The sequence below is a fragment of the Hemicordylus capensis genome, chromosome 1 (assembly GCF_027244095.1).
Source record: "Hemicordylus capensis ecotype Gifberg chromosome 1, rHemCap1.1.pri, whole genome shotgun sequence".
NCBI lineage: Eukaryota > Metazoa > Chordata > Lepidosauria > Squamata > Cordylidae > Hemicordylus > Hemicordylus capensis.
Genome location: NC_069657.1, coordinates 70,564,311 through 70,576,827, shown reverse-complemented (window position 1 = coordinate 70,576,827; position 12,517 = coordinate 70,564,311). Strand labels below are relative to the sequence as shown.

Here is a 12,517-nt window from a genome sequence, read left to right as displayed (position 1 = left end):
TTCAAGCAGTGTTCCAGGGAACTTGGGTTCTTCCATGAGAAGACCATTAAGGGCAGACAAGCTTCCTTGAAAGACAGAATTTTCACTACCAGTGTTCCCTCTAACAGGAAGTCTCAGATATTGTTGACTACAAATCCCAGAATCCCCAGCCAAAGGCCATTGCAGCTGGAGATGCTGGGAGTTGTAGTGAACCACATCTGGGAATCCCTATTAGAGGGAACACTGCCCATTACTACTGATCAAGCCTTCAAATGTGCAGCTTCATGGATGTGTTAAGTGTGCTCTATGATGCCATTTCTGTTCATGTGCAGTCCCAGTGAGGCCCAGTTACAGGCCTGGTTGGTACCCTGCAAGTTCTGAGTGTGCCTTAGATCACTTCTCAGAATCCACTGAAACACATAAGGATTCCTCAAGAGAAAAGTCGATCTGGAAAGGGATCCTTGAATCTGGGCAGTTTGAAAACCACTTCTATAGTTTGTAGAGTATATTTAGTTAGTATCTGATTCAGAAAAGTATTGTGTAGGGGCTGGGCAATCTTTCCTATGAGCAAAGGTTGAAATTTTTGATATGTCAGTTTGGGTGGGGTAAAGACAACTGTGGAGGGCCTGTGATAACATTTTGTCTGTCTCATGTAGAGAATGTGGATGAAGAATATTTTTTTCTCCCTTTCTTTCATGATTCTAGTTGCTCAGTGAAGTGATTAAGAACATAAGACTAGCCCTGCTGGATCAGGCCCAAGGCCCATCTAGTCCAGCAGCCTGTTTCACACAGTGGCCCACCAATTGGCAAGCAAGACAAAAGTACTTCATCACACAGTACAATTAATGTATGGAATTCACTGCCATAAGATGTGGTGATGGCCCCTAGTTTAAATAACTTTAAAAAGGGAATAGACACATTCATAGAGGATGGGTCTATCAATGGCTATTAGCCCTGATAGCTAAATGCACAAAATGTTATACTTTTCAGGGATAGTATATCTCTGAATGCCAGGTGCTGGGGCATGCAGTGTGGGAGGGCTGGCTGCTGTTTTCATGGCCTGCACGTGGGCTTCCTGAAGTGGGGAAAGGGGGTGTGTGTCCCCTGCTAACTGAACAAAAGAGGCACCTTTTAAAAGTGGCAATTCTCTTCATTTAGCAGTGGGAGAGCAACTGGCCCTATCCATCCCCAGCACAGCATCCCTTCAGTGGCTGTTGCTGGTGTCTGTCTTATGTTTCTTTTTTAGATTGTGAGCCCTTTGGGGACAGTAGGGATGTGCACGGAATCGCAGAGGCGCAGTCCAGCACCCGCGGGGGTCTCCCTTTAAGGGCAGGGGGTTGCACTTACCCCTCCTGCCGCTTTTCCCTGCTGGCGCTCCATTTTTGCGAAAGGTTTTTGCGGTGGCAGTGTTCCCCCCTGCCCCCATTATTGTCTGAAAATACTGGAAGTAACGATTGCGCTGCACCTGCTACCATGCGCACACAGCATGCAACGTGTGCAGCAGGCGCACGTGGTGGCGGGCGCACACGGACTCGTTACTTCTGGTGTTTCCGGACAATAACGGGGGCAGGGGCAGCAGGGAGGAACACTGCTGCTCCAAAAACCTTTCGCAAAAATGGAGCACCAGCGGGGGGGAAGCGGCGGGAGGGATAGGTGCAAACCCCCCCCCCTTAAAGGGAGACCCCCGCTCTGGACTGGCCCAAGTTCGAACCGGTTTGGAGGCCTCCTTAATGGCCTCCGGACCAGTCCATGCACATCCCTAGGGGACAGGGAGCCATTTTATTTGTTTGTTGGTTCATTTATTTATATGTAAACTGCTCTGGGAACTTTTGTTGGAAAGTGGTCTACAAATATTTGTCAGATACGTATTCATATCTGGCTTGCAACTGGAGCCTACGGTCCTTGGGTCATCTTATGTCATTTTTAAACTATGTGCATGAAATCAGCATAAATCCCAGATAATGAAACATCTGTGCTTTAAAACCAACATGAGCTCCTACAATATATAATCTCAGGCAAAGTTTCAATGCCCTTTCTGTTCCGATTGTTGTTCAGTTCATGGGTAGATGGTGGCAGTCCAGTAATTATCTTGCCAAATTCAATGCTTTTCTTTTCCTGAGCGATTATTGGGCAAGCAGTCAAGGATGCTGCAGGCTTTAGGTGGCAATCATGTTTGTCACATCTACTGCAGTGTTATAGCAACATAACCTGAAGCAAACACTTAAAGGGCAGGTGCATCTCCTTAAGTGCTTGGAGACACACACCAGAGAATCGTCATTGGCTGTAGCTACCAAGTTCATGGTCACTGAATGTTTAGGGGCTCAGAGACTGCCATACTTTACATGCTTACTCTGTGAAACACCAGTGTAGTACCAAGTGTGAAGTGGCTCTCAGTTACAGTGATTTGCCAAGACTGATTCATTCATCTGTCTGTGTTTAGGAGTGAAGACGTTCTAACTTAAATGTTTGTGTTTGAAGCTAGATGTTGAAATCTAGCTGCTTGTGGAGAAATGCCTTTGTTTCACTGTAGTGTGAAATTGACCATTGCAGTGATAATGTTCACTTTATTATTGTAATATGTTAATACTGATAGCAGGGGCGTAACTACCATTAGGCAAGGGGAGGCAGTCGTCTTGGGGCCCCACTGCCTCAAGGAGCCCCCCAGAGGCACATCACATGACTCCCCATCTGCCCATGTTGCACCCCCTATGGATTATGTTGAGTATCTTGGAGATCGGCAGGAGCAGAGAGTAAAAAAACTAGAGTCAATGTGAACTAGATATTCACGGTATTCATAATGGGGATGTGAGTGTGAGTGCACTATATATTGTGAAGTGTGTTTGTGTGTAAATATCAGCGAGGGGCCCATTTTAAAATCTTGTCTCTGGGCCCACTCCAACCTTGCTATGCCCCTGACTGATAGATTTAGGCAGCTACACTAAAAAAACAAAAAACCCTATCACCTATCTTACAAGTATGTGCTGTTTTTCACACTTTTTCTATATCTCTTCTATGACTGTGGTTGCTGATCACACTATTAAGCTTCTGTACTGTCTCCTACAGATTAAGAAAGCCTACAGACAGAAGGCCTTGTCTTGTCATCCAGATAAAAATCCAGACAATCCTAAAGCAGGTATGAATAGTCTTGATGAAAACTTATCAGTTTTCCTTCCTCAACAGATCTATCCAGAACTGCATAGCTGTGTTTTTATTGATGAATGTTTATGCACAGCAGTTTTTGTGGATTTAAAGTAGGTGTTTATATAACATAAGGAAAATATATACATTATGGAGAACTTTTCAGAAACTCTGGTGGCATTTACAGGCTCAGATTTCTTGAGTGCATTTGTGTTTAGTTGTCCTGAGAGAACCCCTTAATTTGCTTTTAGTTCTGATTTATTTTCATGATTCAGTTATTTGAATTCTGAAGAGGATTGAATGTGAGATAAAGAGCCATGGAATTCTGTCTTGGGATAAGACAATGTCATTTTCTTTATACAAAGGTGGATGAAATTTATTGGAAGTTCACCACAATTTGTGATAGAAACTGACAAGGATGTCTGACTAATTGCCATTGTGGGATTCCGTGTCCCGAATCCTCTGTAAACTTAGAAATAGACTACACATGGAAGAGCAGTTTGTTCACATTTTTAGCATTTTTGTCACATTAAAGACCATACTGTATTTTAAATTATGGAATCTTAAGTTCTAGAGTACATTCTAAGGGTGAGTGGTTGTTTCTTTCCCTTACAGATTTGTTCTGTTCTATGAAATCCTTTCTCCAGTTTCTTCTTTCAATTGCTTAATGGAATTGTATGAACTCTGTAATGCTGCTGCTGACATTTTAATTTTCTGCTTTCCAGCTGAACTCTTCCATCAGTTGTCTCAGGCACTAGCAGTTCTAACAGATGCAGCAGCAAGGGTAAGTTATTAATTACAGGCCATTGCACGTGTGTGCCCAGAGAAAAAAGTGCACCATGACATTATCCCCCCAGCAAATAGTTCATGGACCAGTAAAGGTCCACAGGTTGCTTTCAACTGGTCTGTGACAAGGAGGCAACCTGCTTGGGCATAGTAGTTCTTACCAGTACAGCCACCTTGTAAAGGTTCATCTCTCAGTCAATACCATGTCTGTCTTCTAGTGCAGTTGTTTAAGTGGGATAACATATTTATCCGATAGGTGGATATGAGCATTTGAATTATTTGTCCCATTTTTCAGTGTACTAAGTATCAGTAGTTCTTATCTCATTTAACATCTCTTGGATGATTTCTCATTCCTCCTATCTTCCATTGATAGATATTGTTTGTGATTCTTGGGACTAGCACAAAATACAAGTGAATGTCTCCTTAATGTTAAGCACAAATAGCTTTTGAAAGTCACTGACACTTAGAAGATGTTCTTGCTTGCATTTAGTATTTCTAGATATGCGATTGCAACTGTGTTTACACTTCCGTTTTATCTTGATGCATTAGTTTATTTTTGTCCTGTAGGCAGCGTATGATAAAGTGAGAAAAGCCAAGAAACAAGCAGCAGAAAGAACTCAGAAACTTGATGAAAGGAGGAAAAAAGTCAAGCTTGGTATGTAAATCAAGAATCCGCCCCCCGCCCCCATATATCAAGTAAAAACCAAAGTGCTTGAGTCCTTGTTTGTACCTACAATTCACTTGTTTCATTAAAGTTGTATTAAAATTGTAATGGTAGAAGTTACATATAGATGTCACATGGGGCAATAAAACCTATCAGAGGTTTAGTGTATTGTAAAAGTGGTTTGAGTCTTTTTGCTATGAAAACTGTTTTGAGAACTTTTTGTTGAAAAGCGATTATATAATATAATTTCATATATATATATAAAAAAACAAACTTTTTTGTGGACTTTTTTTGTTGCAGACCTTGAAGCTCGAGAGAGAGAGGCCCAGGGTCAGGTTAGCAAGGAGGAAGAGATCCTGATAACCAGGACATTAGAGCAAGAAGTAAGGATAGCACGCCAAACACAATGTTATTTTGTAGCAGAAATGGGGATGGAAACATTTGCATGTGCAGCCAATATTGGATGCAGAGAGCTGATAATATTGAAAGGCATATGGAACAAATAACTCTGGGACTGTATAAGAAAAGGGGTAGCAGAGCTTCACAGTAAGGTTGTCCGCATGACCAAAATTCCCGGTGGCTAGGGAGGGCTGGGGGGAAGGCAGGATTATACCTACCTTCTCTCACTCACCCGTGGCAATCCTCTCACCAAGCTCACGATCTCTGCAACATGAACTGTGCAGAATTCTGGAGACTGCGGAAACTCAGTCTGGCCTCCAGAGATCCCAAAGTGCACTGTGCAAAGATGCATTGGGAAATTGCCCCACAGCCGGGCGCTCTAGCCTCCCAGCTCTGTAGCTGCTTAGACGGCAGGCAGCCTGAGCAGACTTATTTATTTATTTAAAACATTTCTATACTGCCCAAATGCAAGTCTCTGGGCGGTTTACAACAAAACAATAAAAACAGATAAAAAGATTTAAAACATTACAATTATTAAAATTTAAAATGTTAAAACTATTAAAAACACAATTAAAACAATGACCAGGGACTGGGGTGGAAGGGCATGCTTGTGCCCTTCTACCAGTAATAGTCTGTGGGGGGGGCTTTGGGCCAGCTGGAGGGACAGCACTGGGATCAGGCACAATCCCAGCGCTCCACACAAGCAGCCCTACCTACCAGCCCTACCCCACAGCTGTGTAAGCCCGGGGCTTCTTCATGTGAACAGCCTCAGTTTGTGAATAAGGGATCTGGCATAAGGGGATCTGGCTGTTGTCAAGAGACAAAATGCTATGCTAGACACTCCTTGTGACAATGGCTTTTAGGTGAGAAATATTTACAGCAAATAAAGCAAAGAGTAGTTTGTTGCATAACAGACATTTTTCTTGGCAATACAGTTAGCATTTTTGACTTCTGCCTCAATTTCCAGATTCTACGGCTACGTGAAGAGGGATCCCGCCAGCTGGAGGAACAGCAAAAACTTATCCCGGAACAAATCCGACATGAGAAAGAACAGCGAATTCGAGGTAAGGCCAGGCAAGGTCAGAGCCCCTGAGTGCTCTCTGATTGTACTTGGAATGCATTAGTTTCCAAATGTGGTTTCCTGGTGTTCAGTACCACTTCACTCTTACCCCTTTTTTTAACTGCCTCTCTCACTGCAAAACTTCAGTGACAGAATATTCTCCCAACAAAAGGGTTAAAGCAGAGTCAGATTGAGGGATCTAGTTTCTTTTCTAGGCTGTGCCACTTCTTTTTCATGAGGCTTCAGGCAGCTGTCCTATCCTTCCTGAATCTCTGTATCTCTGTCTTACAAATGAGGAAAGGAGGGGAATGTTTCCAATTAATTTAATGAATGTTTCCATTAAATGAATGTTTTCCAAGAACGTACACAGAATTCCTGGAATGATTTTATTTAGTAAAGTGGGAGGTTGTAGGTTATCATGAAAATGATTGTCATTGTGGTTTTCATTTTCTTATATTTCCTTCTTCGAGGCAAACAAGATGGGTATGCAGAGGAGGGCAAAGGAACTCCCAAGCTCAAAGTAAGACATTCCCAAAAATTTGAGCTATGAAGAGAGATGAACAACTAACTTATCATTCCACCAGCAGAAGCCACATGGATCACCTCCAGCCTCACAGAAAGCTGGACTGCCTCTGGCATCCTCGCTGCTTATTGGAGTTGTCACTTACTTCATCTTAATGTGTTCCTTGCACTTTAATCTAGAATCTAGGCACTAGGATAAAGGTAATTAGAAGTTAAGTCTCTGTGACTTGGGATATTGACAGGTTACCAGATGCTGCTTGATGTATGTAGTAATTTTCAGGCGTTCTAAAATATGAACTCTTTGTGTCTGTTTATCTGCAATGTAGACGTTTCATTTAGTGTCTGCAAATGTTGACATTTGAGCCTGTTGCTTTATAATACATAGATGTAAAACCAAATGGCAGATTCTGCTGTATGTTACATTTAGTACACTGGAGTGATGAAACTGATTTGTAACTTTTCCCCACCAGCTACGATGGAAATGCAGGAAAGAAGATGAAACTAAAGGAGGCTACTCAAAAGAAATTCTCCTGCAAATCCTGCAAAAGGTCCTGTTCCAAGATGCTCTTTCATCTTAGTTGGTTGGTTTCATCTAACATTCTGTAAGAATAAGCAAAGGAGGTTGTAAATTTCCACATCAACCAACAATGTTTCATGATAGCAGTCATATCATATATTTTTTCATTCCTTTTTTGTTAGTGAGGAAGGACAACACTAGGAATTTATTAACCTATGAACTCTTCTATAACTGTTATTCCTGCAGTATGATTTTTAAATGGCTTCTGGTGGGTTGACTTCACATGGGCTGTCTTTCCTCATTATTATTAATATTTCCCTGCAACCATTAGGTTGATTTGGTTGTTCAGGGCTTTTTTCAGCTCTGGAAATTAACTCCCCCCCCCGCCCCCTGAAACCTATCTCATAACTAGCTTGAGCACTAGTTTAATTATTACATTACATTGTCTTGATGATTGAAATGGTGCTGCTGGGAAAATGTGATATTTTTAGGTTTGTGAATTTTCTAATGTTGCATGTCTGTGTTACACTTCAACCTTTTTACACTGATTTCTGCTGAATCAGTGATTGCTGTAGTAATATCTATAAAAGAATTCTGTAACTAGCAGTATGAATTGATTTTGTATAATATATCTGAACAGAAATGTGATCAGTATCCCATTTGTTTTGGGCAGTCTTTTTCCCACTACAGTCCTCTTTCCATTTGTGCATCCCTAAGATTTTAACTAAAGTGTTCATGTTTCATATTTTAGAACTTATTGTTTCTCCGCTCATATGACTGTATATCTGATTTTATATTTCTTTTTGATTCTGGTAGTATGGTGAAATTCTGAATTTGGTGCTCTCTAGTAAGAAGACTGGGAGTGCAGTTGTGGAATTTGCCACAGTGAAAGCTGCTGTAAGTTGTGCTTTAAAAACAAAAAAAACAAAAAACTGAAGAGTTTTTCTCATGTTCCTGGATGGTGGTGGTGATTCACTGATATTTCCTAAAGAGAGATCGCATTAGGGTGATACTGTGTGACATATTATATTTAGGCTAATAGATTTGGGGGGTGGGGTGGGGGTGGAAATACAAATTGTATGAAAAGGGGGATATTCAATACTATAGTACTGCCATCCAAAGCAGGTCCTGCTGATAGTCAAACTTCTTCTTGCGTAAGCGAATTCTGCATGTAGCAGAAGTAGAAGTTGCTGATGTTTTAGCCATTGCAAGGGAAACCCCTTCATGGCACTCCTGCACCAAGTTGGTGCTCTTCCTTGGAGGCTGGCACAGAAGGTGAGGCCAGTTTCCAGCACTGTTACACTGCAAAGTATGTAGGATTGGGCTCTAGGAGTAACTTGACTAAAGGCAGTTAGTGTTAACAAAAGTGTTTAAGAAACCAAATTCTATGCATGTTTACTCAGAAGTAAGTCTCACTATGTTCAGTGTGCCTTACTCCTAGGTAAAGGCATAGGTCATAGGATATATGCCCTTTCTATAGAGATGAGTCATGAGTGGAAATAAAGTTACCTGCTGTTTACCACAATCATTCTTATGGTGAAATGGTGTGTAACTGCCAGTACATCTTGAAATGCTGCACCTTTTCTGTTGATAATGGAAGGATTTACTCCGTATTATTGTGAGCTGAAGATGTGGAAGGAAACCTTAGTGGCGTCAGGGAGGAATTTTCTCCTGTTGGATTAACTGGTGACTTTAGTGGTAATCTTTCCTTATAATATGTGCCTCATAGTGCTTGCCTAAGCAACCTGGGTTTGCTTTCTATAACCTTGTTCCTTATTTCACAAGCCTTTATCTATGGCATGGTGCATCCTTGGCCCTCGTACTTGTCATCTTGTGGCATGTACACACTAATTGGAATGAAATGAGTGAAACTAGGAGTTTTGAGAGGAAGATCCTAAACCAGTTTGGACTAGAGAATTCTTGGGTTTCATCTAGCCCTACAGTTATGCCTGGGTTGCTTGGGTTTGCTTGGCCTGTGGCAATTCCCTTTGTATTCTGGGGTTTGGTTGGGGGAACATGGAGCAATGAAATCAAGGAGATTACAGCAACATATTTTATTTTGTAGGAGATGGCAGTGAAGAATGAAGTTGGCCTGATCAACAATCCACTGAAGATCTCCTGGCTAGAGGGCCAGCCACAGAGCAATCCTAGCACAGTGTTTCCTGACAGTACTAGCCAGCCACGAATATCCCAGGTAAGGATGAGCTGCTAGTTATTGTTTAAATGTTCTGTTGCAACCCTGCATATCCTCAATATTGGCATTAGCAAAATGTTCCTGTTCTCTGTCTTTATGTTTCCTATGTGGAGGACACTTATTGAACAGCTATAAGCAATTGAAAAGTATAAATCTTGCTTGATGTCAGAGTTTGTGGTCATCATGCACTTCTAGGAACCTTATCCAGAGTATTGCTGGTTAAATTGAGCAGAGACGAGCCTCTGCAGTGTCGATTGGGTTAGGGTTGCATCACATAAGAAACAACGTGTGCAGTTGATGAAACGTGAGCCTTGGGAAGAGATGTGTATTAAGATCTTTTCAGAGAAGGAAGACAAGACACTACAGGTGATTATCCCATGGAAGGAAAGGGTTCATTATACTGATTAACTCTTGGCTTAGAGAATAGGGTGTGCTTTTATTATGTTAGAAAGTCCTGCCGTTTTAGGGAGGAGACCTTTGATGCAGTCTTTGTAGATATGCTGTCCAAAATGAGTCCCTGCAATAAGTTCTGTGAAATCAGGTCACATATAAGAGAAGGTATCACGCTCTGCCCTCCTCAGTCAGCTGTGGGGCCAGGACCACCTCAGAGCTTCTGACCTCTGGGGAGCATTACTCAGTAGAGTTTAAGGCTTGTTGCTTTCACAAGCCTTATTTCTGTGCTGCTGCTCTAGGTCTCCTGGGGAGTAACAGGACAATTTCCCTTCTGAGCCCTTCTCCTGGACTGGCCTTCATCATCGGCTCATTCTGTTTTATATAGCCCCTGACATTTGGGGCATGTCTGACGAGATCCTGCCCCGAAATCTTGCAGGAGCTGCCTGCAGCCTCGCAAGACCTTGCCACAGTTCAGCGGCATCTCTCTCATTCCCTGCCAGGGCCAGCTACTTCCCAGATGGGGGAGTCGATTCCCCCCGCCCCCCCACGGTGTCAGGATGGCTGGCTGCCACCCACGCTGGGGAGGTTTGTTCGCAGGTGCTTCCGCAGCCCCCTGGGATGGTCTGTTGCCCATCAGGGATTCCCCGACACAGGGTGGTGGTTGTTTTTAAAAAGTCTGTGTTATGTCTTCCTCACATCTCCAAATGGGCTCATCTGGTTTGTGGTACCTTCTTAAAACCCCTCATTTGTAAAACCAGAAGACAACTTGTTTTAGTAAGTCTAACAGGAGAACTGTTCCTGTTCTGTTAATGGGTGGGAATGAGGTTTTTGTAAAACCATAATGCTGAAGGGGGCCTTGTGGGCCATCCAGTCCAGCTATTGGAGATTCAGTACATAAGTTTTGATTATTGGAAAGCATTTTGGCAGTAGCTGTTGATTTGAGAATTGCTAGCTTTACTAAACTTTATTACTGGCTTGCTCTAGTGCTATAAGGTGCTCTAGGCCATGTTTTTTCCTGCTTTTGCCCAGAATTGCTTTGCGGTTAGGAGCTGTTAAGTTAAAAACAGGTCGTTGGGTAGTGGAACATTTCAACATGGAGGCAAAAAGGCAGTAAACTAGTGATTGAAACATCCGATACCCTGATGTGGTGCATACATTTTGGGGGGCTGGTTATGTACATAAACATGTAAAGATCCAACCAGGAAGCTGTAAACAACTGTCATTATTAAAAGTTATAAAAATAATTGTATTGCATGGATTTTCATACAGAAGCATGTCTGGTCCCTCAAACCAGTTGAGATAACTGTTCTTGTGGCTCCCAACTCAAATTGTGGTAATGGATGAAATAAAGAAGTAAAAGTAACCTTAAGTAAGAGTTAGTCTCTGCCTGAGGTTATTAAGGGAATTTATGCCTAAAACTTAGAACCTAACTTCTGATGGTGATGCTGCTCATTGGCCAAGCTCGGTGTTAACCATCCCAATAGCAATAATCAATCTCTTTCACAACCTCCTGCTTGATGCAGATAATCCAGAGCTAGAATGTCACCAACAAATGGCTGTCCTGCTTTGAAAGTGTCTGGTAAAGGAGAGGCCACCCTCCAAGTAATTCTGAAGTAAATAATGTGTCTCCAAATGCAGAACCATCTGAACTTCCATTTACAATAATAATTTAAAAAGTTTAGTTTTTTTCTTGTATTTGTAGCCAGGGCAGCTAAAAGCAGTTTTGAATGAAACAGGAGAGTCTATTTTCTCTAAGAAGTTCACAAACAAAACAAATCATAAATGGAACCAGGGTAAGGCAGGGGGATAGGGAATAGATAGATTTAAAAAATTGATTTTCTCTATATCTGTTGGGCAATAGTTCTTGTGACTGTGTGGGACGTACTTTCCTTCCGCATAGAGCTCTCCACGTTTTTGTTCATGGCCTCTACTGTCCATTCAGGATTTTAAAAAATAAATAGAGAAGTCATGGCCACAGTCTGTCCATCCTCTTTTTTCCCCTCTTCTTCAGTGCACATGGCTTGGATTCCTCTTCCAGCAGTGTGTAGGTGAGAAAGTAGCAGTTGTGTTCTTAATGAGGAGGTATTTTGGCAGCTGCTCAGGAGAGGCTGTTATTTGCTTGTTCTTTTGTTTTGCTAGCAGGCTGCTTAGTGCTTAATTTCAAGTGGCAGTTCCTGATAAACTACCTCTCAGTCTTCCTGAGGTTTTGTTTGGGCCTGAGTGGTTCCACCTCCAGTGCATTTTCAGCTCTCCACAAAGGGTGGCTTCCTGTCTGACTACACAAGGCTGAATGTTTACAGTCACAGATAGTCTTGCCTGGAGTGCAGCAGGGACCTGCTATGACAGGTGGCCCGCATTATCCGCTGTCCTGGCAACTGCATTTCCGTGTATTCGCAGTTGAGCAATGGAGACCCAACCTCCTTATATGCAGTTTTTAAAAGGGTTAACATTCACCTCCCAGGCCATTTTTGGACACCATTCTGCTCAAAGAAGCCATTTTGCGGCTCTTAGTTTTTTTAAAAAAATGTCCTCCCCACATTTTTTCATGGAAAATTGGTGGAATTTGGAGTTTTGGGGGGCATTGCTCATTTACGAGTCCAGTCCGAGGAGAGGACAGGGCAGCTGGGAGGTATGCTGCCGCCCCACTGGATCAGTTATTAAGTGAGCACCGGTGGGGGAAATGTGGCGGGGGTAAGTGCATCCTCCCCGCCCTTAAAATTATCCCCACCACCACCTTCGAATCGTCCCCCGCCGGTTCCATGCACATCCCTAATATCTGACTCCAATCAGATGCTCTCTCTTGTGTCTTAGCAGTAGAAGTTTGGCTTTGCTTGCTGTTTCTTGTGAAATCTCTGGCTTGTGACT

General features: G+C 42.5%; 1 protein-coding gene across 1 annotated transcript in view; it reads left to right on the top strand.

Annotated features, from left to right (window-relative positions):
- DNAJC17 (DnaJ heat shock protein family (Hsp40) member C17) overlaps positions 1–12,517 on the top strand; it is a 36,986-nt gene that overhangs the window by 8,532 nt on the left and 15,937 nt on the right. The window contains exons 2-10 of the mRNA XM_053271440.1: positions 3,043–3,112; positions 3,843–3,901; positions 4,471–4,558; positions 4,868–4,950; positions 5,934–6,030; positions 6,497–6,546; positions 7,019–7,096; positions 7,882–7,962; positions 9,131–9,259. Of these exons, the coding sequence (XP_053127415.1) occupies positions 3,043–3,112; positions 3,843–3,901; positions 4,471–4,558; positions 4,868–4,950; positions 5,934–6,030; positions 6,497–6,546; positions 7,019–7,096; positions 7,882–7,962; positions 9,131–9,259 (735 nt within the window). The remainder of the gene's footprint in view (positions 1–3,042; positions 3,113–3,842; positions 3,902–4,470; positions 4,559–4,867; positions 4,951–5,933; positions 6,031–6,496; positions 6,547–7,018; positions 7,097–7,881; positions 7,963–9,130; positions 9,260–12,517) is intronic.